Source organism: Sesamum indicum, linkage group LG10 (assembly GCF_000512975.1).
Source record: "Sesamum indicum cultivar Zhongzhi No. 13 linkage group LG10, S_indicum_v1.0, whole genome shotgun sequence".
Classification (NCBI taxonomy): domain Eukaryota; kingdom Viridiplantae; phylum Streptophyta; class Magnoliopsida; order Lamiales; family Pedaliaceae; genus Sesamum; species Sesamum indicum.
In genome coordinates, this window is record NC_026154.1 from 12,854,525 (window position 1) to 12,880,867 (window position 26,343).

General features: G+C 31.3%; 2 protein-coding genes across 2 annotated transcripts; both read right to left on the minus strand.

Annotated features, from left to right (window-relative positions):
• Positions 2,718-9,877, minus strand: LOC105172409 (kinesin-like protein KIN-14I). The gene is made up of 20 exons (XM_011093808.2): positions 9,691-9,877; positions 9,457-9,576; positions 8,952-9,118; positions 8,751-8,864; positions 8,407-8,661; positions 8,241-8,312; positions 7,617-7,685; positions 7,360-7,419; positions 6,978-7,262; positions 6,809-6,890; positions 6,639-6,734; positions 6,370-6,543; positions 6,161-6,267; positions 5,855-6,033; positions 5,607-5,768; positions 4,940-5,193; positions 4,690-4,853; positions 4,275-4,436; positions 3,495-3,898; positions 2,718-3,196 (listed from the first exon to the last, which is right to left on the minus strand). The coding sequence occupies exons 2-20, from the start codon at positions 9,569-9,571 to the stop codon at positions 3,079-3,081; spliced, it is 3,039 nt and encodes a 1,012-aa protein (XP_011092110.1). The 5' UTR covers positions 9,572-9,576; positions 9,691-9,877; the 3' UTR covers positions 2,718-3,078.
• On the minus strand, positions 22,863-23,953 carry LOC105172794. Its single transcript, XM_011094373.2, has one exon. The coding sequence runs from the start codon at positions 23,951-23,953 to the stop codon at positions 23,003-23,005; it is 951 nt and encodes a 316-aa protein (XP_011092675.1). The 3' UTR covers positions 22,863-23,002.

Genomic DNA, 26,343 nt, shown 5'->3' on the forward strand with positions numbered 1-26,343 from the left:
TTCATCTTTATTGTTTTTTTTTTAGCAAGAAATTTGCTATCAAGACCTGGAAATGCAACTTTGATGAGAAACACTACTGGAGCAAGATTTTTGGATTGCATGATACCATTTATGTGGATGTGTAGATATAACTTTTGGGCAAGAATGTTATTATGTAAATTCCTGAATTTTTGGGATTGACATTTGTATGCTTTCAGACAAGAAATCCATATTGAAATGAGATGTTTTAGTTTTGAGCATTGTGTTTTTCTTTCCAGCATTGAGTTTTTCTAATATCATTTTAAAACTTGTAACATACATTAACACCAAGAAATTAACATTATTACACAACATAGTGAAATTCAAATTAAAACCATTTTTCAAATTGTCTTAAATTACAATCAGACATAATTTTTACTTCATTACAAGAACTAAAACCAACAGAAATAGAATTGAACTAACTCCTGTGGAAAAATTAACACAACTAAGTACTTTTTCCTTGCCATCAACAAACATATTTGATCCCCCATAATTTCTCCCTATTGAGACTACTTCATTAATATCAAATCCATCTTGTTCATCTTTATCTGTTGCAGATGCATTATCCTCTGACTCAGTGTGCGCTCCAAAATCAAAGTTCATTGATTTTCAATTAGTGTCCATGTTGCTCTTTCTGGTTATGCCTAATGAAAATAAAAAATGCTAACTTAAGATCTGTAGCAATAATATATAGCTCACATCTAGAAGGTTTTCTTATAGATTCCACTATTATAATTTTTGTCTTTGCATTGCATCCACAAAATAGTGAAGCTGAAATATAAAATCGAGCACTTTCACTGTCGGTTTTTTTTTTTCTTCATTCAACTTTATTGAGCGGACATATCTTTAGGAAGGAAGAAAAATTGGCCATACAAGAAAGGGGAGAAGAAAAAATGGGGGAAAAAAATGAAGACTTAACTGTTAAAATGGAGAAAAAAGGGGACAAAACAGTTGAAACACAGGTGTTCTGCACTATTTTGCCCGCAGTCAGCACACGTGCATCATAGTTGATGGGCCTAGAGGTTTTTTACTTCATTGTTGAAAACTAGGGAGGTAATTTCATAATTTCTTTTTTCATAGAGGATTTTTTTAATATTACCTATATTAGATGGATGACACTTGAAATTCTTCCATAAGAAAAGTATAGACAACGAAACTCTCGAACTTAAGGGAAAAAAATAGTAACGTGACCCCTGGTATGGGAGGTAGTGAGTTTTTAAAAGTTCGGGATTGTAGTGCATTTTTTTTGTGTTTTAACAAGGAATAGAATGCAATTAATATGGTGGAATAGTTTATAAGATTTTATATTTATAAAATTATTTTATATATGCAATATAAATGATGTGAAACACAGAAATATTTTTAAAAAAATATAAATCTAACTCTAAAAAGAGTGATCCAACTATTTTCTTTTCAATAGCCCCCACTATTTTAAAGCTTGATTTTAACCTCGCTTTTGATTGGCTAATGTACGGGCCCCATTTGATGATTGGGAGAATATTTTGGTTTAATACTAATTCGAGTCGAGGTAGGAAGACCTGAGAAAATGAGTGTTAGAATTTGAGAAAACGAGCAAAAGCTAAACTTAAATTAGTTCTGGCACAAAGCTAAGAAAGAACACAAATATATTTTCTAAAAAATTATGTAAGATCCTAAGTCGTCCGAAATATTTATAAGGCCCACAAGTACGCTTCATGTCAAAATCTCTTCCTTCCAAGTGTCACCAAACCAACAACTGTGGTTTTGAGTTACTGGTTTGGGTTTTAGAAGATTTTTAAGAGTGTAGGGATCTTAGTCTAGTTTAAAATTTTAAAGTCCTAGGGTATCTTTTCTTTATTTTATTCTCATCAACAATTCATATTGCGAATGTATACATTGTAAAATTAATATAATTCGGGGAAATGAGAAATTATATATAGCAAAAAATAAGTCAATTGAAATAAATTTAAGTTGTTGAATTGAGAATATTTAGGGTTGGGCTGCAAGAGATCATCACTTGTTTTTTAAGGGAAGTGGATCCACAATTGTGCATCGTATATATATGCATATATCCAAACTTGGACCTGTCTTATTTGGGGCGAGTTTTGGAGTGGATCTTCAGTTTTAGTATTTTAGACCGAACCCGATCCTCTTAAATTTTCTACATATATATATTTATATATTTTGTATATACTTATATAAAGTATATTTTTATAAATTAAAATAATGATATAAAATACTTTGTAGATACTTTAATGTATATAAGTAACACATTTAAAAAGTTTTAATATTTTAAAGCCTAAAATATAAAAAATAAATTTATTAAAACAAACAACCTTTCAAATAATATTGTTATCTCATATTTATAAAATTTGGTAGTATTATTTCAAAAAGAATATACTTTTTAATATATGTGAAAAGTTTAAATCGGGTCTATCGATCCAACCCATTAGGTTCAAGTGTCAAGTCCCAAATCCAAGAATTTCTTGACGGGTCGTGTCTCAAGTCCCCTGTCGATGTCGATGAAGTTCAATGCTTTTTGCCTATTAATATTTATACGCGGAGTGTATTGCATTTAAAGCCGGCAACCAAAAGCTTTGAGGTCTACTGTAGTTGTTTTCAAAGCAAACCTCCTAAATATATGCAATAACCAAGTCAGAATGTATTTAGCTCAAATCAAGGCAGCAGAATGGATGAAACACTTTCAAGAACATGAAGTGTGGATGAACATCTTTCATTATATATGCTCTTCTCTACAGTAAAAGAATCACAACAATAGGTAAAAAAATGAAAAAGACTCACAACAGACCATCAACACCACCACCTTCCATCAGTGGGACATCCAAAGCTATGATCACCACTCTAACCATCCCCCCAGCCAAGAAAAAAAAGAAAAACAAAGAAAGCAGCAAAGTGGCAGTGAGAACTACCGGCATTCTATTTTTACATGCCTTTGGATCATTGGAAACTTAAGTAACTATTTGCAGTAAAATCAGATTGCTCAAAATGGCAACATTCAGAGCAAGATTTAATCTGGTTTTTTGATGTATTCCAACCAAAAGTGAGTTACTAGTGCTGTTCTTACTTTCCACCGACTGGTTTTCGCCTCGCGGCAGCAGAAGTTGGTTGCCGCACAGTCTTCTGCAAAGAAGACTGAACCCCACTTGACACTTTCCGAGTTGGCGGAGGAATTAGGCTCCTAATGGTGAAAATAAAGTTTAAGCATAAAACAGTTAAAGATGGATCCACTTCAGGTCAAGAACATAATGAACACTTACGTTACGTGAATTTATAGTATCAAAGTTCATTATTTGCACTCTCATCTTTTAAGCAAAGTAAATTTACCTGTCCCTTATTAACTCTCCAAGAAGAGATGCATGAATATGATTATGGGGATAAAATGAGCTACAACTGTACATAAATCCGAAGGGCTCATGAAGCAATCATCAAATGGCAAAGGAAAGCATTGTATGAGTTGGTGAACATGAATCTGTTACCTCATTTCTTGGCTCCTTGTTGACTTTGGACTAGGTTTTATGAGTTTTGATCCTATTACATTTGGCAAGCTGCTGGATTTAGAAATATTGAATTGGCCCTGGTTATCTGGCTCTGAAGAATCACTAGTTGCAACTTCATGGTCGTCTGAGTCGTCGATGGCTACTTGCTGATACTTAGTCCTAGCTAATCCATTATCCAGGCTATGCCTTCTACGTTCTGGAATCTTGCTTGGAGATTTTTCTGACTTATTCTTCAAAACTTTTTCAACCCAATCACGAGAGACACCTTTTTCAACTGGTGTTAAGCTAGGACTACTGCTAAGTGGTGGCCAAGAAGGAGAATTCATCAGGTCTTGGGGATCAAGGCTGTGCCTTCTTGACGGTGATGAGGAGTTATTTTGTTCCTGCCGCCCAGCAAAGGAAAAAAGATCTTAAAATGTAATCTTCTCTCCAAACAATCAAATTTTCACATGAATAGTAGGATAAAACGAGTCGAATTAATGTGAAGACGTGGTTTTGGTCATTTTACTGAGCAATCATTTATGTGGCTCTGAAAAGAGGAGAATAAAGATGTGGTCCCGTCCGATAAATGATCATATATTTAGCAGTAAACACGTTAGTTGACATTACCCACTGAGCATCTGCTCCTTAATTAAGTTAACAGAAGCAGAAATGACATTAAGCAACTGGTATTCTCTATGAAAATTACGAAAATACGTGGCTACTTTGCGTGAGCTGAGTATGACTCCTAAATGATGTAAAAGCAGGCTGGTTCCATACCTCTGCCTTACAGGAATCTTCAGGACTATTCCAAGAAGAATGTGATGGAGATGATCCAGAAGACATGAATCTCTGTGGATCAGGACTGCTAGGTCTGGAATGTTGAGGGGCATCAGATTCTCCACCCTCTTTCCGTGCCAAGGCTGCTTTAAGACTAGCTATCTGCATGTAATTAGATCATATCATTTTCTTGAACAGAAAAGAAATCGCAATTGCAAGTAGAAAATTTCTCCACTTTTTGAGCCAAGAAAGAAATGATGAAATGAAAACAAGTGGTCATTCAAGAAGCTGAGGAGAAAAAGGGGCAGGGTTGATTTTGTCATCTTTTAGACTATTCCATGAGATGAAAGAAAATAAAGAAAAGTGGTCGCATTGGCGATGCCTTAAGTTAGTAAGGAACAAAGGGTAGCAATACCTGTTCTTTGAGTTCCTTGACATCAGTATTATCTTTGTTTGTTCGAGCAGCACCAAGCTCAACGGTTGAAACACGTTCCGCAAATTTAAGAGTGCTAAGTGTTTCTCCAAGAGCATCATACTCTGGACTGATGTGAACAAACATTAGAGTCTTTGCTTGTCCTCCTAACAAGCACAAGAACAAAGATCTTGGTAAGCACCATGAAAGGGAAAAGTTTGTATTAGATACTTCATGGATGCTCGTATCTTACCTAGTGAATCTTGAAGCAACTGTGTTAGTTTACTGTTTCTGTAGGGAACATGTGTCTGCTTTTGGGCAAGAGAGGCTATCACATCTCCTAAAGCAGAAAGAGACTTATTAATATGTTGAGCCTCCTTCAATCTATCGCCAACGGCTTCTGTTTTATCAAGTCTTTCACTTCCTGCCAGATCAACCAGATGCATACAACCACGAAGAACTGCGCCAGATGTCAAATCTCTGCCTTGGACATGAACTGTGAGACAACTGCAGATAGCCACTCAAGTTCAGGTAACAAATCATGTATGCTCTCAGATAAAACGGTCAATACGGCTCTAGCAGTTTTTCAACATAAGGAAACATAGCCTATAAATGTCTCACGCTGCAAGATATCTTAAATACAACTCTTTTCTTGATTTTTTCATTTCTCTAATGATTCTGAACAACAGAAACTAGAAAGGTGAACAAAAACACAAGAATTGTTAGTTAACACACTTTGCTTGTCTTTTACAACTAAAGGGATCATAATAAACATAAAATTAGAAGAATAATAAACTATTAGCTAACCAGAAATGAGAAAGAAACCTGTGCTCGTCTTTTACAACAAAAGGGATCATAATAAAGATAAAATTAGAAGAACAATAAACTATTAGCTAACCAGAAAATGAGAAAGACTATACCTGTGAGAACGGCTGCTTCGATCATTCATAGCCGTAGAACCAACTGCACGATTTTTATGCCCAAGGTTCATCAAATTGATGACATCTAAAGGTGATTTCACAGTTTGAAGGTTTGCATTTGGAACATTAATGCCGTTCGCGGTATTGTTGCGTATTTCCAATGTGTTTAGGAGTTAAGGTAACCAAAACAAAATGAGCTGAGTTGAAAACAGAATTACAAAGATAGTAACAGTTTGGTCAAAGGATATTTTTTATTGCCACCATCTGTAGCAAGGAGATCTCTGACTTGCTCATTGTAGATTTCAATCATCTGAACAGAGATATCATAAGAAATCGTGTCCTTCCTCTGTTCTGTGATTAGAAATAAATCATTCAATGCTCTATAATTTACTCCCATACTTTCTTGTGTAAGTTCCTTTGGTCCTGTCTGTCGACAGAAGATAGTGTTACAAAGTTAGAGACATAATAAAAGTTACACCAGAGAGAAATCATATGTTCAACTAAATATCTGGAACTTTCAATTGAATTTTCATAAAGAGAAGTGGATTTCTTACCATTGTATGAGTTTTTCCTGATCCAGTTTGACCATAAGCAAATATACAAACGTTATAACCATCAAGGACTGACCGAATCAGAGGTTGGGTGTCTGCAAATACTTCTTCTGCAGAAAAGAAAGAACCAAAGAGGGAAAGCTGGCACCTCAGGAGTATCTTTACACATATAACACTTGTAAATGAAAAACACTATAAGGCACTTTAGTTACCTTGCTTTGCAGAGGGACCAAAAACCTTGTTAAAAGTGAATGATTTCTTCCCTTTTCCATTTTTTGAGGTAGCAGATATTTCAATAGTTCTTTCGTCTACATCTTCTACAGGGTTCAAACGATTTGCCTGCCCAGGAAGAAAAGGTCGTATTCGGCAGTAGACCCTTATATTTCCTGTCAGATTTTATGTGTGAAACCATATCATTGACATACCTAGATGACATGCCACCGTCTCGTTATATTAAGTAAGCAAACCAATAGAGGTTTACCTTTGAGGTCTTGGACTTGATTGTATAATTTACGGTTCTCCTCAAGAACCTTTTTGTATCCTGAAGCTGCATGTGCTAGGGTATTCAGGTGTTTACCTAACATCAAAGATGAAAGGTTTTCAGGTCTTGCTAGTTCCTACATCAGACATCATTATGATACAGGTCCCTACCTAGATTGTTAAACTCTTCTTGATGCTTCATTTGCAGCATTTTCATTTCTTCTTTTGCAGAATGAAGCATATTCTTCAGTTTCTACAATTCAATAAAATAAATCTTCTTATAAATCTCAAATTGGAGAAAGTAATTCTGTTTTTGTAGTTGATATCTACTAGTTATTACCTGTATACTCTTTTGCTGGCATTCAACAAATTCATGATGCTTCAAGAAAGGGTCTTTTGATATGCCATTGTCACAATCCGTCGCAGAGCAACTCTCTTCTTGCATTTTGTTAGGTATCTCCATCTCAGAGCAACTCTCTTCTTTCATTTCATTAGGGATCTCCTTCTCAGAGTAACTCTCTTCTTCCATTTCATTAGGGGTCTCCATCTCAGAGCAACTCTCTTCTTTGATTTCATTAGGGATCTCCATCTTAGAGCAACTCTCTTCTTTCATTTTGCTAGGGATCTTACATGAGAAAAAACAAAAGTCATACCTACGTAATGAAGATGAATACAGGTCTTAAATGCCTACTAAAAGGTAACACAAGCCAAGGTAATCACACCTCTATCTCCCGAAACTCGTGGGAACTTGGGACACCCTCTTCTTGCGGAGTTGTTCTGACCTGCCTTACCAGGAAAAATTGCTTTAGAACCCCCCAATTGGTTTCTCTTGTTTTGCAAAGAATTTGACTAAATCAAGGGAACAAGTAACTTTATTGTATATCCATTTTGAAAGTAATGAACAATCAGGACTAAGAAAGAGTTTTGCATGGGAAGATGAAGGTGCACGTACTCAGCATGAGAAAAGCATCTGGCTTACCTGTTCCTTCAGGCTTGCCAGCCTCTGATCAAATTCTTCCACAACTCTAGTTAACATCTGTTCTACAATCTGTTCATGGAACCAATGGAATTTCTCAGAAAGAATATTGACAAAACTGATGGATCAGAGACAATGTCATAAAAAAACGACAGAAAATTGCCATCGCTTAATGATGGTAGTTAACATTAAGAACCTTCTACAGTTCTACTTATCTTATGGCTTTATGTGAAGTAGTGACTCGTACTCCATTCGTCTAAGCAAATACTAAGATAGTGCAGTGACATAATCATGATTGCAACCCATGAAGGATAACAGGTCTAGCATGATTCATTCAGCTGTACTCCTCATTAGTGTAAATTATGCTTCTAGTGTGAACGTTTAAGCAACTTCAAATAAGCAGAGGAGCCAGCGATTCACTGTTCTATTCACTTTTGCAAGTCTTATAACTGCACGGGTCTATTGTGAGTCCTTTAGTACATTAAGGTGGATGCAGTACCATAGAACGCAAACTTGTTTTGAAATTCATAAAGTGGTATCTTATGAGAACACGCACTAAGAAAGGACCAAAAGATCCTAGTTGCTCCTACTCCCTTAGCATTTGGAAGCAAGCAACTGATTACTCACCACTGGAATATCTTCTCGAGTCTTATCAGAAAGAAGTTCGCGAACTAGAATCTGCAAGGTATTAGAGGTATCCTGCAATTTTGAAATGCGAAATAATCTTATCACGTGGAAATGCTTCTGCAGAATAGTTAAGGTGGCAAAAATCCAAGACAGTAGGTTTACAAACCACTTCGTCAAAGTCCTCCACAAGATCACCATATGAGTTCTCCCCATTCGACAAACTATCAAGATTTTCCCCAGTGGATGTCCTTGAGATAGAATTCACTAACGGATCAGAATTTTTCCTGTCCATCTGCTTCCCTGCAGAAGGGCCCTTTGTGTTTCCACTAAATTTCCAGAGTCCATTTCCGCCACATTGTTTCCATTCGTGGTATGATCTGAGTGCCAGGATGCAATTCACAATTCTGGAAGACTTCCCTCCCTACGTTCGAACAAATAACTATTTTACTCCGTTCTTCATATTTCCACAGACAATATTGAAAAAGATATACAACAAGGTTATCTACATACCTGTTCCAAGTCAGAGACTTCGAAAGTTGGAATCCCCATTTCCTCTATAGCTGCAAGGAAGTTCCTAACATTTTCATCAGGGATAATAACAGTATCCAGTGGTGCCTCAACTACCTAGAAGCATGCCAAAGAATTAAAGGTAAAGCTACAATAGAAAAAACAGAGAATCTAAATCGAATGAACAAGCTCCAAGAAGCATACTTTTGCCACAGCACCAGGATGGACCTTGTTAAGTACATTGCAAAGTATAGTACCACTTCGCAAGCCAACTCTAAAATGTTCTTCAGACGGCTCAGCTGGCAAATCTTTCCCTGCAACCACACCTACCATCTTCCTTAACCAGCCAGCCGCTTCATATCTCCTCAATGCTACAACACAAGCCTCTAATTACAAAATTTTTCGCCATTATATCAATCTCATTACAATACCAACGTCACCTAAACACCCCACACAGAGATTCGCATTCGAATACATTCCAAAGGGAAATGAAACTGAAAGCAGAAGCTAGATTAACAATCAAGGTTAAACAAATGAGATAGTAAAAAAAAGCGCATTTTATTATCCATGTCATGCTCATGCACTCAAGATCCATCTTTTTTACAAGAAATTAATCAGAATCTCCAAAAGAGCTGTAAATCAAAAGGCTATAAATGATCATCAAGAATAACCAAGACAGAGAAAAGGGTAGTTAGAAGCAATATCATACAAGCTTCCTGGGCTTTTCTTGAGGCCAAATCAATGTCATGGAGCCTCTTTCCATGCTGTTGAAGCAAATTTTCCACCATTGACGCCACATTGAATTGCAACACCCCTTCCGCCATTGAAGCTGCTTAAACAACACCAACACCCCACTTACAAATCTTGATGAAAAAAATTCAAGAATCAACAAAATGCATGCTTTCAGGTAAAAGAAAATGCATTTAGAACATCTTTTACATACATGCAATAGTTACAAAACTCTATCTCAACGTGGAAAAGTGTGTCTGCTAATTTATGACATAGGTATCAATGGTGATACATATATATATATATATTTCTTTCTCTTTCTCTTTGGAAGAACAATCACGAGAGAGAGAGAGAGAAAGAAAGAGTAATGCAGGGGATGTTATTCGAACAAGATTCAGAGAAAAACACAACTTTTGAACAAAAACGAAAAATGGGTTCTTTATTTTCTTTATTTATATGGTAAATACGAGATGGATTTGATTACTTGAGTTGAGTTTTGCTTCAGAATTTTGTGCTCATCCATAGCTTCTTTACTGTTTTTTGTCTTTCTATTCCGCCTCTTATTTCCTAACTATACATATTTCTTGATTTATTTTCTCTTACTATTCCCGGAGCTCTTTCCCAGCCTAATGTCTCACCCATCTTAGAGTTATTTGCACTTTGCACCCTTTAAAAAAAGGAAATTATGCACTTCACCCATATAAACAATGTACTTATAGGGAGTTTGGCTAAGCTTATTTGAAATACTTACAAGTTCCTACACTTTATAAAACATTTTAACAGTTTAAACGTATTTTTTTATTTAAAATAGAAGCTCTTCTTGTATTTGAATAAATAAGATGACAAAGCTTATAAGATGTTAAAATATTAGCCATAATAAGCTATTATACAACAATAATGACCGAAAAAGCTGCAAACTATTAGAATTTTAGAATTATATAAATAGATAATTTTACTTTGAGGCGGAAAACGTCAATTATATAAGTATATTTTTGTTTATTGGATATTAAGATTAAAGACCTTATAAGATGCTTTTAGAAAAAACTGAGTTCAATTAACTTTTTTTTTAAAGAGTTTATAAGATCCAAAACATCTTATTTTAGGATCTCATAAGCTTTTTTTTTTTAAAAAAAAAAAAACCTGCTAAATGATTTTCAAGAGCGTATAAACTCTCAAAGATCTTTTAAAATGTATGCAGAAGATTATAAGCTCAACCAAGCACCTTCTTGTGCAGTCGCACTTTGATAAATTGCTCGTAATATATTTATTCTAACTAGCTACCAAAACACTTTGAACTTCACTTTCAAACAATTAAAAAGGGACAAAATTATCTAAAACTGGTGAAAAGGGAAAATTCAAGAACATGAATGTACATCGGACTCGACTGCATAGATCAGTCGGGCATTTTCATTTGAACTTGTCAAGAGTAGTTCTACAATTTATTTTGTCTAACTTTGACAATTGAGTTCGCCAAAATCATATATATCGTATTTCTCTACTGATATTAACAATTGAGCATACTTGAAAATTATAAAAAAAATATAAAAGGATATTATGATAATCATATATTTATGAAAAATAATGTGTAAGCACACCAAAAATTTCCTCTTACTTCATTAATGGTTTAGATAGATTTAATACATTATCTTATTTTTCCACAAAAAAGAAAAAAAAATACAAGGGGCAATTATGTTAACATGTTCCTGCCCTCCCTCCATTGATGCTAGCAAGTCATTTTGGAGTTTCAAACTAATGATATTGGAGGGTGTAACTTGTTGATTTTCTTTTCATGAGGGTTGAAAATTTCAATCCTCCATTTTCTAGGGTGCAAAGTGCAATAAACACAAGGTAGGAAACATGTATCCTTAGTGCAATTTGGCATGTTCTTTTGGTGTGTTTGGACCTTTTCTTGCCCTTTGTTGACTAAAATGCTCCTTTGGTGTGTATAAAAGAATTCATGGTGAAATTCAATTATTTTAACTTGGTTTTTAGTATTTCTTTTTTTGCATTTTTCTCTCTTCTAAAAACATTAAATAATTTTGCTCTTAATTATAGTAGTTAAAGATCAAAATACAAAAAAGGTATACAATTTTTAAAATTTTAAATTTCAAGTTAATTTAAAATCACAATACAAAGACTAATATACTAAAGTTTATTTTCCAAATTTAGGATGATAAATATAATATTAATCAACTATAAAAATTATATATTATTATTTAGTTTAAATATATTTTAATAAATTATATATAAATATTATTTAAATTTAATTTTCTATTTTATGTATTTAAAATTAAATTTTAATACTTTATTTTTATTATTTTTAAATTCAAAAAAATTAAATCACTTTTTTTTTTAAAATTTTTAAAAACTTTAAAAATAATGTATTATTTATTTTTTCTTCTTTTGATTTTTTTTGTTTTTGTTTTTATCCCTCCCCTTCTCCAGCCACCATAAGTGTGCTAGTACGATGCCATCGTAGAGTTAGGCATCGTCGATGTCGCCCCCTTTTGTGTTGGGATGTTGGAAAATGGGGGCTGGTGAGGTGCTGGGGGGAAGGACCAACTAGTAAGTACTCCTTTTGTCCCATATTGCTTTCTCATTAGACTTTCAACTTGTGTGTAATAACTTATCCTTTCACATATAGATTAAGAAGTGTAGATAGGTGGCTTTCGGAAGAAAAGCCACACGTATAGTTGCCTGCCCGCCCCGTCCCAGTCCAACAGGGTTGGGCCGCGCAATTTTAAATCTTTTTGTAAGAAAAACACTTGAAATTCTATACTTTTGTTTTTGAATTGACCGAGTCCAATTTTGTTGAAAAGTCCGAGATAACTTAATCTCTTTTGGGGAAGAAATTTTGTTGAGCTAAATCCGCCCCCAACTAGCCGTTTCTGATATGATTTTTCCATATCAACTAAGGCCTTCCCTTATATAAATAGGCTTCGATTTTTCATTTTGGAGATACGCCTTACAAAGCTCTCAGCTCTTCTTCTTCTCTTCTCTTTATGTGTTTGTTTTTCTGAGTGATACAGTTTGTTGTTCTAACTCTCTGCCACGAGTGCATATGTTGTAGAGTGTTGTATTATAACCTTGGAAAGCAAACAATATTAACGATTGCACCACGATCGTACCGAAAATTTTGCTTTCAAGACAATGAGTTTTTTCCCCACAGCACAACTTTATCATTTCGTTTTCCCAGCGTAGCAGCGTTAGTTGCAATTAATAGAGAGGCTCATGTGAGCTATATTTAAGAAAAATATATGGGATTTTTTTTCTATATTAAATACAGAGATATTTTTGCCTGAATTTTTAAACCACGAACAGTTTATACAATTTAGCCTTCTTATTTTAACTATATAGTCTATAGGAGAGTTGAGAGGGAAGAAAAACATAGAATATAAGATATATTATTTTATTTCTCAAAAGTTGTCTCCTGATATTAAGTTCAATACACAAACACCCTATATTATTTATAAAATTATAAGTACAGCTCCTCTTTAGTAGCCAAAATTTATATAAATACTCTTTAAAAAAATTTACACTAATATCATAAATTTATCAAAATAATTAATTTCAAGTCAGTTAAAAATATACGAATAATTCTAAAGTTGATCCAGAAAACCAAGAACGGAAGTAAGTTTTACCCAAGCCAAACTTATAAAAGGTATGCCTTATAGGTTAGGGATGGAATGGGTTTTTGTGAGAATAGCAAGGGTAAATTAGTCATTACAAGAAAAATATAAACTAAGCAAAGCCAAGAAGACATAAAGGTTGTCTGCATAAATGCCTAAATAAACATAAAAGTAACATGTAAGTATGATTAGGACACTACATTAGTTTTTGTAAAAGTCAAATCTTATTCAGATTTGCAATTATTGCAGTCTGATCCTTTTCAATTATGCTTTGTACTTGGGACCAAACAACATAAAGTGTTTCTTTGAATCAGTGCTAATTATGATTAATTCATAATTACTTATTGCCTTTTCTTTTTATCTTTACAAAAATAGATAAATTATATTTACAACCCTGATATTTGTTATAATCACACAATCATCCATTCTTTTTGTATAATCATATAAACCACCCCCATTAATCGAGAAAATGGCAAAAAATTATAAAAAGACTTATTTGCCCCTTCGAAGAAGGCCTAAAAAAAGAATTATATTCTAAAATAAACCAAGTGAGCACATTATTTTATCCATTGTTTAAATTTCAAACTGTAGATTTTTCCCTCCTTTTTCTTTTTATATCTACATGTGTATGTAAATATTTATATACCAAGTATATATATTACATATATTCTTATATATTATGTACATATGTATACACACACCAACACATATGTGCATATTAAATATATATTTATATATGTTATGTATACATATACACACACATACACCAACACAAAGCAATAATGTATGTATAATTATGTAAAAGAAGAAATAATTTGCATAATTAATACACTATAAATAAGTAAATAATGGGGGTATTTCTAACAAAAATCAAGATTCGCACCGCCCGATCCTAGTCTCATAAGACTTGGGACATGGCCCATCTCGCCCTCACCTTCGTATCAATAGGTCTTACTTGCAAGACCTTATTATTTTTAGTCGTCATGATACATCGTCTCTAAATATATATAATAAATAATCTTTCACTCTTTTAAAATACATTATAAATAAGAGTAAAATATATAAATTAATAAATTATATTTCAAAAAAAAAAAAGTAACTAGAGATATTATCGACACAACAAAAACTTGGTGTAGCGTTAAAATAACGTGGAACCGCTTTTGTAAAAATTTAAAAAAAAAAATAATTACAATTAATTTTTAAAATTATCGAATCAAGGATACAATTATTATATATTAAAAATTAGTGTGTCGGTGTTACTAACCGCCGTTTGTGATTATAAAGAGCCTTTATATAAGTATATTATTTGATATTTATAAAAAACTCGGATGGAATGGATGGAAAAATTTGAAAATTAAAATAAAATGATCCACTCAATCTATAAAAAAAATCAAAAAATTTTAAAAAATAAATAAAATTATAGTTTTTAGTCCACAATGGCCTTTTGATCAGTTCACCACAGAATATGGATGAAAATTCAACTAAAACTAACGGGGTTTAGCTAATTGTTGTACGGCCGTTAAAATCAGAGGGGATATTATTAATTTTCCAAATAACGAGAGAATATTCATAATTATGCGAAATTTCAAGGAGGTCGTCGTAATTCACCCCTTTTTCCAATATTTTGTGTTACTAATTTCTTCTCCCTTATACATCACATTATTAAATTATTTTAGAAATAAAATATTTATTTAACATTTTGTGTACGTGGACGCAACCAATGTTGTATGCCCACCAAACCAACTATTCTTGAAATTACAAAAAAAAAAAAAAAAAAGGTATTGTCAAGTAATTAATTTATTAAATTTAAAATATTTGTGTTTGAAAAGGTGTTATTGTAAAGGAGAGGAAGACAATAAATTATTAGTGTCAACCCATTGTGCCCTGCATGCACAACATCCCTTTTATCTCCTCATCATTTACATGCTTTTTTCTATGTTAAGTTAGAAATAATTAGTAGATTGTCTTTTCATAATATTTGGTATAATTACACATAAATTTTATATAATTTAAAAAATTATATCAAATATTTCCGACATTTGTTTTCACCTAATAAAAACAGATCCATCTATTAGTAAAAGTCACAAAAATGTGCTGACATCAGCAAAAGAATTTGATGAAAATTCATATTAACCCAAAATCGACTTATTTCAAGTCAAACAAATATTTTCTGACCAAACTAGCATCTTACATCTGACTACTACTACCTTTATAAGGGTGAAGATATACCTCCTCTCATACATTAACGTAATAAAAATAATTTGTTCAGAAATGATTTATTTGACATTCAATAAATATGTAATAAACCAATAGGGCGTATATATGAACTTCTATTTAATTTTTTTGTTGATACTAATAAATTTCGTGAATTTTTACCAACGGATGAATCTTTTTATTGGATCGGAATGAATATTAAGAATATTAAGTGTAATTTTTTAAATAATAGGAGTTTAAAAGAAATTCTCACTCATTTCATTTTTCCACACTAAAAACCAATATCATATCATTGCTTCAGTATTTTTCACATTAGGTATATGCATAATATTGTTGTACAATAATATTTATTTATTTATTTATTATAATTCAATAATATGTGTTTTTATCTATAGTCATATAAGCATAAATATGGTATTTTTGTATATGGGCTGGGCCAGAGAAATACAATTTGGATAAAGCCCAAGATGAACAAAAATTGTAATGGGCCATACCTCCAATTGGGCCTGGAGTTGTTAATCATAGGTCATGTGTGGACCTTAAAGTTTCATGAGCATATAAAGGAGTTGGAATTCTAGGATATTTCAATAGGGATGATCACGGTGCGATTTTAATTTTTTTTAAAATTATTTTTAAATATAATATTTATAATTTTTTATAAATTATGTAACACAAAAAATATTTATAAGCTTATTATATGAAAATATATTTTTACAAAGTAAATAGATTATGCTAAAAGTTACATTTAAATATATGTCAATACATAATGTATATGATACTTAGAAAAAGTATGTTATATAACTTATAAATTTTTATTCAATTATATTTTCACATAATAAAAATATATCATATCGTTACTCTAAAAAAATATAGAATATTATACATAATTATATTATGAATTTGCATATTCCACAGTATATATATGTTTGATGTAATATTTTTAAATTTGTATTGATAATTTATTTTAAAAATATTCAATATATATAACACAAGAAAATTAAAATTAAGTAAATTTTTTACCAGTTGTGTAAAAAATATAAGAATTGTAAATTATGAAGCTTATACAGATTCTATTGTACCCAATATAAAAAAATTATAAATCTTTGGTAGTGTTTATTTTTAATAAAAAATTATAATAATTTAGATTATATTTAGGAGAATGATTGTAGTAGATATATTTTAGGGGTGTAAATAACAAGGGCATTTTTGTCATAAAAAACTAGTGTATATCGGGTGAGGGGCCATTTTGTTATGTTTTATAGTTCAAGGGCATAAATGCACTTTTATGAATAGTTTAGGGGTGCAACGTATGTTTAACCCTAAAATATTTATATAAATTGTATTATTTGTTTTTCTAGGGGTAGGAAAAGTAACTACCAAAGGGTAGTTATAGAAAATTATGATAAATAGAGAAGTTAAAAATAATTAATTAATTTAAGATTTTAAAATAAATAGCAGTCCAAAATTAAGTGAGACACCAAAAGAATATTTTCACTTAATATATAGTACAGATTCACATTCTCTCATGATATGTCAAAATATATCATTATGTTCTGTCCATTGTAAAATTATAAGTATATCAATTGAAATTAAAGTTGTAATTCTACGCTCCACTCTATTAGCGGGTGTTTATGTAATTATACAAATAATAACGAGCGTTTGTATATTTGAATCTAATTTTGAGGAGTATCAATATAACTTACCATATTTTGTATTTTAATGAATATATGTATGTATATATCTTAAGTTATATATTTACTTTTTATTACACAATTATATACATTCTTATTAATATGAATATAAAGCTAACTAATTAATTAAATGTCCTTAATCAATTATAAATCACTACTGCAAAAAAAAAATAAATTAGTGATCATGATCTTTATTTTTTTCATAATATAGTTATTGGCAAGAATTGTGTATAAAGTTACATTGTAGATGTCGACACAAAATTCGAGTCTGGAAAAAAGAATTACGAGGCAAGAAATATTTGGGGAAAATGGAATGTTTTATAAATTTAAACAAAAAGTATTATAAGATTGCCCTTAATTCATCGCTCAGAATGTAGATTCAAAGACTTGAAGCTTGTTCTTGATTTGGATGTGTAGTCTTTTTTGTACTTTGTGGAGCAAACTATTTGTCACATCAGAATATGATATCAACGTTTGAAGATTCGATGCTAAAGTAGACGTACAACTTTTGCGGTTACAGAGTTTCATTGTAAATTTTTGGACTTGAGTCCTCTTGATTTGGATTATGTCTTATAGTCTAGTGCATTGTCTACTATGTAGCATAGTTGAGATCTTTTTTATAGACACGAGCAGGGCTTAGGTAGATTGGTCTTGAACACCATAAACTTTGATACAGATTAATCCGAACGGGCGGTATTGACAAATGCTTCGTCCTACTTAGCCAATTCAAAAATAAAAGAATTATCTTAAAATAGTCCATCATAATGCATAAGACCCAAACTTGATAAATGGGCTTATGGCAATTTGTCATATCGAAAATATTTAAAATCCAAATTTGTTATAAATTTCAATTATCAGACGATTTGTTTGGGCTTTTAATTCGTAATTTATTCCAATTAAAATTTAGGTATCTATAATAGATAATTAAGAACATATTTATAGTGACAACTTAACAATAAAATAAATAGGACAATAATTATTTATTATTACTATTTCGTCACTATATATGTCTCATGAATTGTTTCTAATAGCAATTTTAAGGCTATATAACTCATTATTACAAAATAAATTAGGAAACTTATATAATTAGTAACAATATTACAACTGTGACTTAGGATTTTTATGGCTATTTTATTTTAGTTTATATAATCAATTTACAGTACATATATACATGTTCTTCACTAGAGCACTTAAACTTCTTTCACATACACTTGATATTAAATATATATAATATTGATATAACATAATTACTCAAAAAATACTGATGTAAGAAAAAAATAGCTTTTCACTACGGTTAATAACCATAGTTAAAGGTAAAAAATTATGACAGATATACTAATTAATCATGTCTTCACAATATTATTAGCCGTTGTTTCTGATAACGATGCCAAAATATTTGTTATAGCTAAAAACTGTAGCAAATATATGAAATCCACCAAGATCTATTTAAAAGGTATAATCTATCATTTTTTTTATTAAAAAACCAAAACATTTTATAAATATTTATTAAGGTTTAACTTTTTTACACTTAAAATAAAAAATTACTAACTTAGCTTTTTTAATTATATTTTCACATTAGATAAGTTTAATTAACATTATTCATAATTTTTTGTTTTTTTTAACTATTGGGAAAAAAAAGACTATTTATTTTAAGTTAAGCAATATATTATTATTATGTTCATATGAGTTCAAAGTTTCTATTGTTCACATAAGATATTTACAAATATCAACATAAAAAAATTTAAAAAAAAATTATTATTTTTTGTTTAAAAAAAATAGACTAATTTGATAATTTTACAATTTTTATGGACTAAAGTGATAAAATCAATCTTATTGACCATTTACCCTCCAAAGAGTCAAAATCCCGCCATATTTTTGCTAGAAAATGGTCAAAAGGACCAAATTGAGATAAAAATTAAAGTTTAAAAATGTTAAAGTCAAAAAATAAACTTGAGGAATTAAAGTGATTCTAAAACGAAAACACAAGGGACCAAATATAGCATTTACCCAACTTAAAATGCAAAATTACTAAAATAAATAAATAAAAATTCTTTAAACTAATTATATATATAATATAAGGACAATATTATCTAAAAATATAATTGTAAGATATAAATATTACATTTATCAATTTAAAATATAATTATTACATAACGTATAGTTCAAGAAACAGAGTATATAAATTTTATGGGTTGAGATTAAGACAGTGACAGTGACTGTGAAAGCTTTTAATGCCTGAAGCATCAGAAGTTAAACCTAAGGCACTCCAGAGATTTATTCCTAGTTTTCTTCTAGAAACAATTTTTTGTATATATATATATATATAATATAGTAAAGTAATGTCATGTCTCCAGTCTTACAAGATCACTTCCTATTCATTTAAGACCACTCATCTGACTTTTAATTGGGGAAAATTATTTATTTAATGTAAAAAATTTATAAAAAAAAAGGTGTATTTTTAAATAATTTAAAAATATAGAGAGACGACGGTTCTACCATTAAAAATAAAAATAAATAAATAATATTCGAGACGCATCAGAATTGGGTTTTGAAAGCCCGACTCTGACACAACATTTTAAAAAAGAAAAAAAGAACTTGTGTTAAGTGTTTTTTTTTATTATTTTGATGTGAAAGCGATGAACTATTTTTACAATTATTAATATCTAATAAATACCAACAACAATAACAATCATATACTATTTACCAACATTCAAATAATTATATTTAATCAACGACTATTATTAAAATTGAATTGCACCTACTATTAACGTAAAAATATCCCATACATTAATAGGGTTCGTATCTGAGTTTCGTCAATTAAGTTAGGTCTCATCAACCTATGTTAAGTTTTTCCAAACATCATATTCCTTGCCCAAAGGTTAAATAATTATTTTTTATGGAAAATTACAATCAGTTTTTCTGATATTTGACATAATTAATAATTAGGAAGATCCCTCTAATTTTAATGTCCGTCTAACGACGATCCATTCCATTAGGTTTTTTCAATTAATTTATGTGGTGAATTGACCAAAGTACCCTTTTGGATTATAAATTATAATTTTATATGTATTTTATAATTTTTTAAAGTACTTTTATGAACTAATATTCCCTCTAGACTATTTATTTTACTCACTCTAAAATTCGTTTATACATTTTAAAATGTTTTTTTTATTATTTAAAAAGATTCAGCAATGGTAATTGGTAACGTCTACTTCACCGTCTAGGGGCTACATAATTATTTTCTATTTGAGGTGGGTATTTGTAATTTTTCAAGCAACAAGGGAGTATTTGTAATTATGTCAAACCTAGGAGGAGGTATCTGTAATTTACCCTATTTATTATTATTTTTTTCTTTTCTTGCTCTTCCCATAAATATAAAAAGTGAATTATTATACAAAATAAAAACAAAAATCCCACAAGAAAGCAACAAAAAGAAAATGATGAAGCAATAGGATGAGTTAAGAGTGGGGACAAAAATATCAACATCTTCATGTCTCATTATTTAAAACTTTATGTCATTGTCCACAACACAATCTAATCCAAATCAAGAATTGCATCCAAACACCTCCCAACCCCACTTATTGCATCCTTATCATCAATCACTTGATAATAGCAACTGAAAATTCCCCAAAACACAGCTAATGAGGCTAAGACAATAAGGCTTCTAACACTAATTACCAAATACCTAAAAGGACAATTTAGCCATCATCCAAACACCTACCCACACACACATCACCTTTTAGGAATGTGCATATGCTTCACAAGATTGCCCCTTTGAGAAGTTTCCACCAAAAAGATTTGATTTGGGCCGATTACATGATAAGTGAATTAGACTGTATTTATAATAATATTTTATTGTAGATAAAGTTGTAATTTTAGTGGTAAGGGGGCTTTTGCAGTGGGAATAAATTATATTTAAAAAAAAGTTGTCAATTACACGATAGCTAAAGTTGAGAGTGCATAAAAATTAAAGTGAAAAGTAAAAATGTCCGAGTTGTAACGTTTGAAACAACGTATCGATGTATGTAATTTTAGAATTTTACCGATACGTTGTAAAAGTTAATTTAAATATTTCAAAATTAGAAATTGTAAATCCAAAACACTCTTTTCAATTTACTTTCCGCAATAAGCTGATAAATAGTTATTTGAGCCACTGCGATAACCCCTTCAATTAAGGGCAAATTACGTTGTCGCCTCCTGAGATTAGGTTTGCATACACAAAGACTCCTTATATTTTTATAAAATTATAGATAACTTCTCTTCCTTTACACAAATTACATATAAATCCTTTATCTTTTTATAAAATTACAGTTACACCCCATAAGTGTACTGTACTTTTGGAGGTATTTACACAAATTTTTGTTACTATATAGAGAATGTATTTATAATCACAGTTGTGATTTTAAGAGATACAATTATAATTTTATAATTTATATATTTGATCTAATTTTTTAGAGTGTGGATAAAATATATACTTATATTAATTACATTTTGTTTTATAGGGCCCATCTTTGGGAGCAAATTGTGGGATTGTAGGGTAGCCTTACACCTAAGACAGGCTCTACTCTCCATTCCTCACCATGTGGACTGTACTTCAAATCATTGGTTCAAGAACTCATCTCAAAAATTGAAAGAACAACCCTATTAATAATTTTACACTTCTTATTATTATAAAATGTAGTTGACAAAGGTTAAAAAAAAATCTTCCACACACACAAACGTCGGTTAATGATACCGTTGTACTAATTTTTTATAAAGTCAATAATGATCTTCAATCAATAAAATAACTAACTCATTTAAGTTTTCAGATTTCACATTGATTGATAAATTAGTTTTTCTTTCTTTTTTTTTATTTTTAATGTAATGTATTAATTTATATATTTTAAAATATATAAAAAATTTATTTGTTATATGCACGTAGAAAAAACGTGCCGCAACGACTAGTTATTAAAGAAAGAAGTGGCAAGATGGGACAAGAATGGCCCTGGCCTAGAACTATAATTTTATGTTGGTTCTGGAACTCTTTACCAAATGCCAAGAACAACAATTTACTAAAAATAGTTGATTCAAGTCGTCAAGACTCAAGATTGGTATATTATTTTTCGAATTTTACTCGACTTCTGGTGGTGTTATACTAGTCGAATATGTTTGCAACCAAACAAGAAAATTTCGGACATGACTTAACAGGGTGTCATGTCATAGGTTGTATTGATGTACCAACTGTTTCGGATACATGATATTTGATATGGATGATTGTGAAATATGTGGAAGAAAACAATTTGTAATAGAATCATTAATAAATGGATATGAGGCAAATCACATCTGTTCTTGTTTCTTGACAGCCCACAAACTAACATGTCCAAACAACTCTCACTTGATGAACATAACATGAGCATTGTACCTTGTTTTGTCCTGTGCTTGTCTGTGTTGGTATTATAATTGTAGGCCAAATGAAATTTAATTCAAAAAAATATTTATTAAAAAGTTGAATTTTTAGAATTGGTAATTACATCATGACAATAATATCACAAAAAGTTGATAATACATCTATTAATGATTCGTAAGAATTCAGCGAAAATTACACTAAATTCATATGAAATAATATAAATATCCACATATCAGGTGGATCTCGAACTTTTTCACCCAAAAACCAACTATGATCTAAAATTTTGTTTATAAAAAATCAAGTTTATTGAAATCAAATAATTACATAATAAATGTATCACATTTGTCATATAAACGATCATGTTTTTAAATTATTCAATAATTACACGATAAATGCATTATATTGAGTTTGATCCCACCAAATCTAAATTTCACATTCGATCTTATGAATTGCATGATAACAAAAGTAGTGATGACATGAAGAAAATTTATTTATGACTAAGAAACAACATTACATAATAAAATTTTTAATCATATGTCTGTACAATCCCACCACATCTCTGTTACAAAAAAGAAAAAGCAGTTTCTGTTTGAGTTTCTCTAGTTTTTACCTTGAGGACACAGGATTCAAAGCTCTAGCAAAGCCATTCATGGCGCCGTAGCTCTTGGAACTGAAGCCCAGACACCCCAGCAAACCCTGCCTGTACGGCAAGAATGTCTTCTTCCTCATCTCCTCCGCCTGTGCTCTGTTTGCCGTGTAGTGCAATTCATGAGGTGATGGCGATGGCACTCTTCTTTTACCAGCCCCAGTTTTACTATTTACTCCCCTCTTTTTACCCTCTTGATTCCCCCCACCACTCTGATCCTTCACCTTGGAGCTTGACAATGGCGGCGCTTTCTTATCCTTCACCGGTGAGAAGGATAAGGAGCCCCAGAACTTGTGCCCCTCGTTTCTACCTTCGCTCTTGCTTCTGTACAGAAATTCCTTCAGGAAAACCCACCGCCGCGAACTCCGCCCGGCCGACGATGACCTGGACGCGCACGGTGTTGTTTCGTCGGTTCCCTTGTCTTCTTCGGCATTCTTACGTGCGAGCTCCTCATTTTGCCTCTTGGCCTCGTCGTCGTCGTCGTGCCACTCCGTCGCTGTCGTTCTGAGAGGGGACATGGATCTGGTCCTCCGGCGCAGGGATCCGGCGCGTAACTTCAAGTCTCTCCCGCGGGAGAATGTTTGGTCCTCCTCCGCAACGTCGTCGGATTCAATCAAAGGGGCGAGGAGTTGGGGGCGCTGGAGATGGGTAGAGAGCTTCATAGGTCGGATCTGGCCGTTGAAGAATAACTCGTCGGCGGAGGTCATGGATTCGGGCGACGAGGCGCCGGTGGAAGGAAATGTGGCGGAGAAATCGAACTCAAATGAAGAACCAGCGTCCGCCGCGGCGGCGGACGAGGAATAGGAAGTGAGATTGGTGGTTGATAGGACAAAGTGCGTGGGACTGGCGGGCGCACTGTAGTAAAATCCGGCAGCGGGGGTGCCACGGCCGGGACTAGAAGCTTCTTCCATTTCTTCAGTTTCGTGGAAACGGTGTGGTGTGGAGTGCGTGGATTTATGCGGGAAAACACACAGTAAGAGAGTTGCTGAAGGGTTACATTATGGAAAGGGACATGAACATGCCCGTTTATTTCGAAAATGCCACTCTCTACAAAAACTATTTTTATAATTAAATTTGTAATTATCCTTTTTTTTTATAATAATAAGTAAAAATTGGAGAAATTACCGAAATAATTAATACAACAATTAATCAAATTTAGATCAATGGATAAGAATGCACAAAAAAAGTTAAGAAAATCCTCTGGATATGTTATCAAAATTAAAAGTATAATCCGAGAATAGGCTCAAACGTCCAATTCTATTATACTGTTCCTGTAAGCATATAAAGAATTATAATGTGAGATGAAGAAAAAAAATTATAAAAAATAAAATAATTACAATAGGGTTTATTAAAATTACGAAGGTTTGTAAAGGCAAAACATATGGAGAATATGGGAGAGAGAAATTGAGTAATAGGTTGAGAGAAAAAAAATATTAAAATTACTATACGGACAATTATTTTTGAAAGAATAAAATAAATGAAATGGCAAAACAGAACAATAAAAAATTGGTACGATCAATGTATTTTTTTTTTATATAATAGTATAGATATAAACATGTTCGGAGATTTTGCCATATATTTCATACACGGAAAAATTTTGTACACGTTGTGTTTATAAAATTAAATGGAATAGAATTTTTAAGTGAATTTGAAACATAAATTCAATCTAATTCACCTATAATTAAAGGGGGACTTTTGGTGGTAAGGTAAAAAAACGAAAAATAATATTTTTCATCTCATAACTTGGAGTCTTTATATGTTTTGTGTCTCATCAGTTAGAGGATCGTTAACTTTTTGTCTCAAAACTTCTAAAGAGTGGTACTTTTGGTTCAATACCCTTTTAACGCCCACGTGATTTTTTTTCCTTCAATAATTAACGTAAAGGTAAATAAAAGTACTATTTTTTTAAAATTATAGAATCAAATTGAAAATCTCGGAACCAATAAGGTAAATAAAAAAAAATGTAAAGGTCATAATGGTCACGTCTTAGCGCGTGGCAATTTTCGTTATAAAATAATATTATATGACCAAAAATGTTATATTTTAAAAGTCGGAAGATCAAAAGTAAAAATTTCGTGACTAATGAAATTAAATTTGGCATCAAAAAGTGTTATTTCCCTGGAAAAAAGAAGAGTTTGAGCTTGGAATCTAATACTTAGACTGACCTTTACAAATTTTTATTGATTAATTTGCAATATCAAATATATATATATTAATTTTTGTGAAATTGAAATGTTGAATTTATTGTAGTAAAAAGTGGGAGTAGTATTGACTTTAGTAAAATAGTGGTTAGTACATAGTTCAATGTGAATACATATATTTTTAATTTATTCATTTAGATTATTTAATTAATGCTCCTCCAATGTTTACGCAAATCAAATCAAGTGGTCCAAAATATTTAACTAGGGACACAAACTAGGTATATTTCTTATTTTTATAAGTTTAATTACACTCGTTTGACGTAATTACAAATAAATTATTTGTGGTTTGAAAAATTAGATCTAATACTCTTAAAATTTGCTTCTGTCTAAAAAATAAGTCCCATAATTAGTCAAAATTTACCGAATTTATTGATATTAATTAAAAAAATTAAAAAAAAATCTATATTTATCCTCAATTGAATTATTACTTATTTATTGCAAGTCAAATAATTTTTATATCCGAATTACCCTCATACGTCTTCACATATTAATGCATGTAAGATGGTATATCTTCACCGTTACAAGGATAATTTAGTCCAAATTTTTTTTTTGACCTATAATAAATTAGTAATAAATCAATCGAGAGTAAATATCAATTTTCATTCATTTTTTATGTTAATATCAACAAATTTAGTGAATTTTGACTCATTGAGGGGCTTATTTGCTAGGCCCGCAGAAACAAACCTCAAGAGTACTATAAGTAATTTCTCAAATCACATGAGGTTTACATATATAATCACACTGAACCTCAGGAGATGAGAGTGTAATTATCCCTTTTTATACTGATAGAAATCCCCTCCACAATCATCTAATAATTAAAGTCATGTTTGCCCCTGTGATTTTAAGTCAAATAACATGATAATTTTTGTACTTAGCATTGGAGTATCTAATTTTTTTTTTTCCCTTTACTTTATCTTCTCTCGAAGCATTCAAGAATAATTTTCTTTACAACCAAACAAGGCATTGCTTTAACACCAAGGCATAGGTCTAACATACCTTGAACAATATGCCACTTTTGGACCTTAGACTTTAATTAAAAAATAAATAAAAAGAAAAAAAAATAGTATACAAAATTAAAATAATTATTTGAAATTAGTTTT